At 62.2% G+C, this 1,992-nt stretch overlaps 1 protein-coding gene across 1 annotated transcript in view; it reads left to right on the top strand.

Moving 5' to 3' along the window:
- The window catches only part of LOC102040296 (fibrillin-2), a 73,701-nt gene that overhangs the window by 60,940 nt on the left and 10,769 nt on the right, over positions 1-1,992 (top strand). Inside the window, 5 exon segments of the mRNA XM_031064740.1 lie at positions 169-234; positions 506-631; positions 849-968; positions 1,360-1,482; positions 1,891-1,992. Coding sequence (XP_030920600.1) covers positions 169-234; positions 506-631; positions 849-968; positions 1,360-1,482; positions 1,891-1,992 — 537 coding nt within the window.

Below are 1,992 nucleotides of genomic sequence, written 5' to 3'. Positions count from 1 at the left end.
TGGGTGTGTCCCCATGGAGAGATGGGTGTGTCCCCATGGAGAGATGGGTGTGTCCCCACGCTACTTCCAGAAGCCTTCAAAGCCCGTTTCAGCTGATGGGAGCAGAATCCCTCCAGCACACCCCACTTTCCTTTCTCTTCTCATTCCCACTTTTTCTTTCTCTCCCAGTTGCCTTCCAGGAGCTGTGTCCCTATGGCCACGGGGCCATCCCAGGCCCGGGTGACACCCGGGAAGGTGAGGCTGTGTGGAGGGACGAGCAGAAGTTTGTTCTGGGGGTTTTTGCCTGGAATTGATGAATCCTGGGCTGCTGGAGAGCAGGGTGGGATCCTGGGGGGACACACAGGACTGGGCACCCCCAAACCCCTCAAACTGCTCACCAGGGCTTCATCCCTCAGCTCTGCAGAGGGAACACCTGAGACTCCCGGGATGCCCTGAGCACCCCCTGGCAGTGCTGAGGGGACAGGGCAGTTTGTGGCCCTGTGAAGCCGCAATTTTCCATTTCCAGATGTGAACGAGTGCTCGGAGAACCTGGGGGTGTGCATCAACGGCGCCTGCATCAACACCGACGGCTCCTTCCGCTGCGAGTGCCCCTTCGGCTACAACCTGGACTACACCGGGGTCAACTGCGTGGGTGAGGCTCTGGGGGGGTCTGGGGGGTGCCCTGCTCCCTTCTGCTCCATCCCCCTCACTCCAGAGGGGATGGATCCGTGTGTGCAGGGAGGGAATCGCTGCTCCTCCGCCCCTTCCCTTCCATCCCAACTCTGCTGGGACATTTGGAATGCTCTGCCTGCAAGAGCCCAGCCCTGCCCTTCCCCATCCTCCTCCTCCTCACGTTCTGTGCTCCCCAGACACGGACGAGTGCTCCATTGGCAATCCCTGTGGGAATGGCACCTGCACCAACGTGGTGGGAGGCTTCGAGTGTGCCTGTGACGAGGGCTTTGAGCCGGGGCCCATGATGACCTGTGAAGGTAATGACCTGGGGGCCAGCCCTTCATTCCCACCCCGCTGGGCTCTGTGGGACCCCCTGCTCCCTGCCTGGGCCAGCCCCCCATGGATGGTGTGGAAAGCTGGGTGAGGCTCCTCTCCATGCTGGGCTCCTTCAGCTCCCTCTGGAGCCCCGGAGGAGGCCTGGAGCCCTGGATGAGCACAGGAGCTGCCTCCCCAAGGACCAGCAGCCCATTCCCCCCAGAGCTGCTGGGACACCAGGGGTCTGTCCCTCTGCAAGGGCAGAGCAGAGCAGGAGGCTTTGGCGGAGCACAGCTCTGGTGGGATGGATGCCCAGGGAGGGTGGATGTGCCCTGGGGAGCTCCTGCCCCTGCTGAGGGCACCCAGGTGAGTCCTGTCCTCTCCTCCCTGCAGACATCAACGAGTGCTCCCTGAACCCCCTGCTCTGCGCCTTCCGCTGCATCAACACCTTCGGCTCCTACGAGTGCACCTGCCCCTCTGGGTACGCCCTGCGGGAGGACAGGAGGATGTGCAGAGGTAAAGCCCCTTCTGCAGCCACCAGGGCACTGCCCAAACTGCCCCCAGCCCCTGCCCCTGGCCAGCTGTGCGCAGGGCAGGTGGGAATTCTGTGCTGGCTTTTCTCACCATCACCCACCTCAGTGTCCTGCTGGTAGGAAGGAATTCTTCCCTAGGAGGGTGGGGAGGTTTCCCAAAGCAGTTGGGGCTGCCTCTGGATTTCTGGACGTGTCCAAGGCTTGGAGCAGACAAGGAAGGTGTCCGTGCCATGGCAGGGGTGGCACTGGATGAGTTTCAAAGTCCCAGCTCTTTCCATGACATTTTTTAACCCGTGTGCCAGCCAGCCTGGCCCAAGGCTGCAGGGATGGATGGGGCAGTGCAGGGGGGGCAGAGCTGGGCTGGCAGGGGCTCTGATGGGTCTTGTTGCAGATCTGGACGAGTGTGCAGAGGGGCTGCACGACTGTGAGTCCCGGGGGATGCTCTGCAAGAACCTCATTGGCACCTTCATGTGCATCTGCCCTCCTGGCATGC

Source organism: Geospiza fortis, unplaced genomic scaffold (assembly GCF_000277835.1).
Source record: "Geospiza fortis unplaced genomic scaffold, GeoFor_1.0 scaffold569, whole genome shotgun sequence".
Taxonomy (NCBI): domain Eukaryota; kingdom Metazoa; phylum Chordata; class Aves; order Passeriformes; family Thraupidae; genus Geospiza; species Geospiza fortis.
This window is presented reverse-complemented; position numbering and strand designations above follow the sequence as displayed.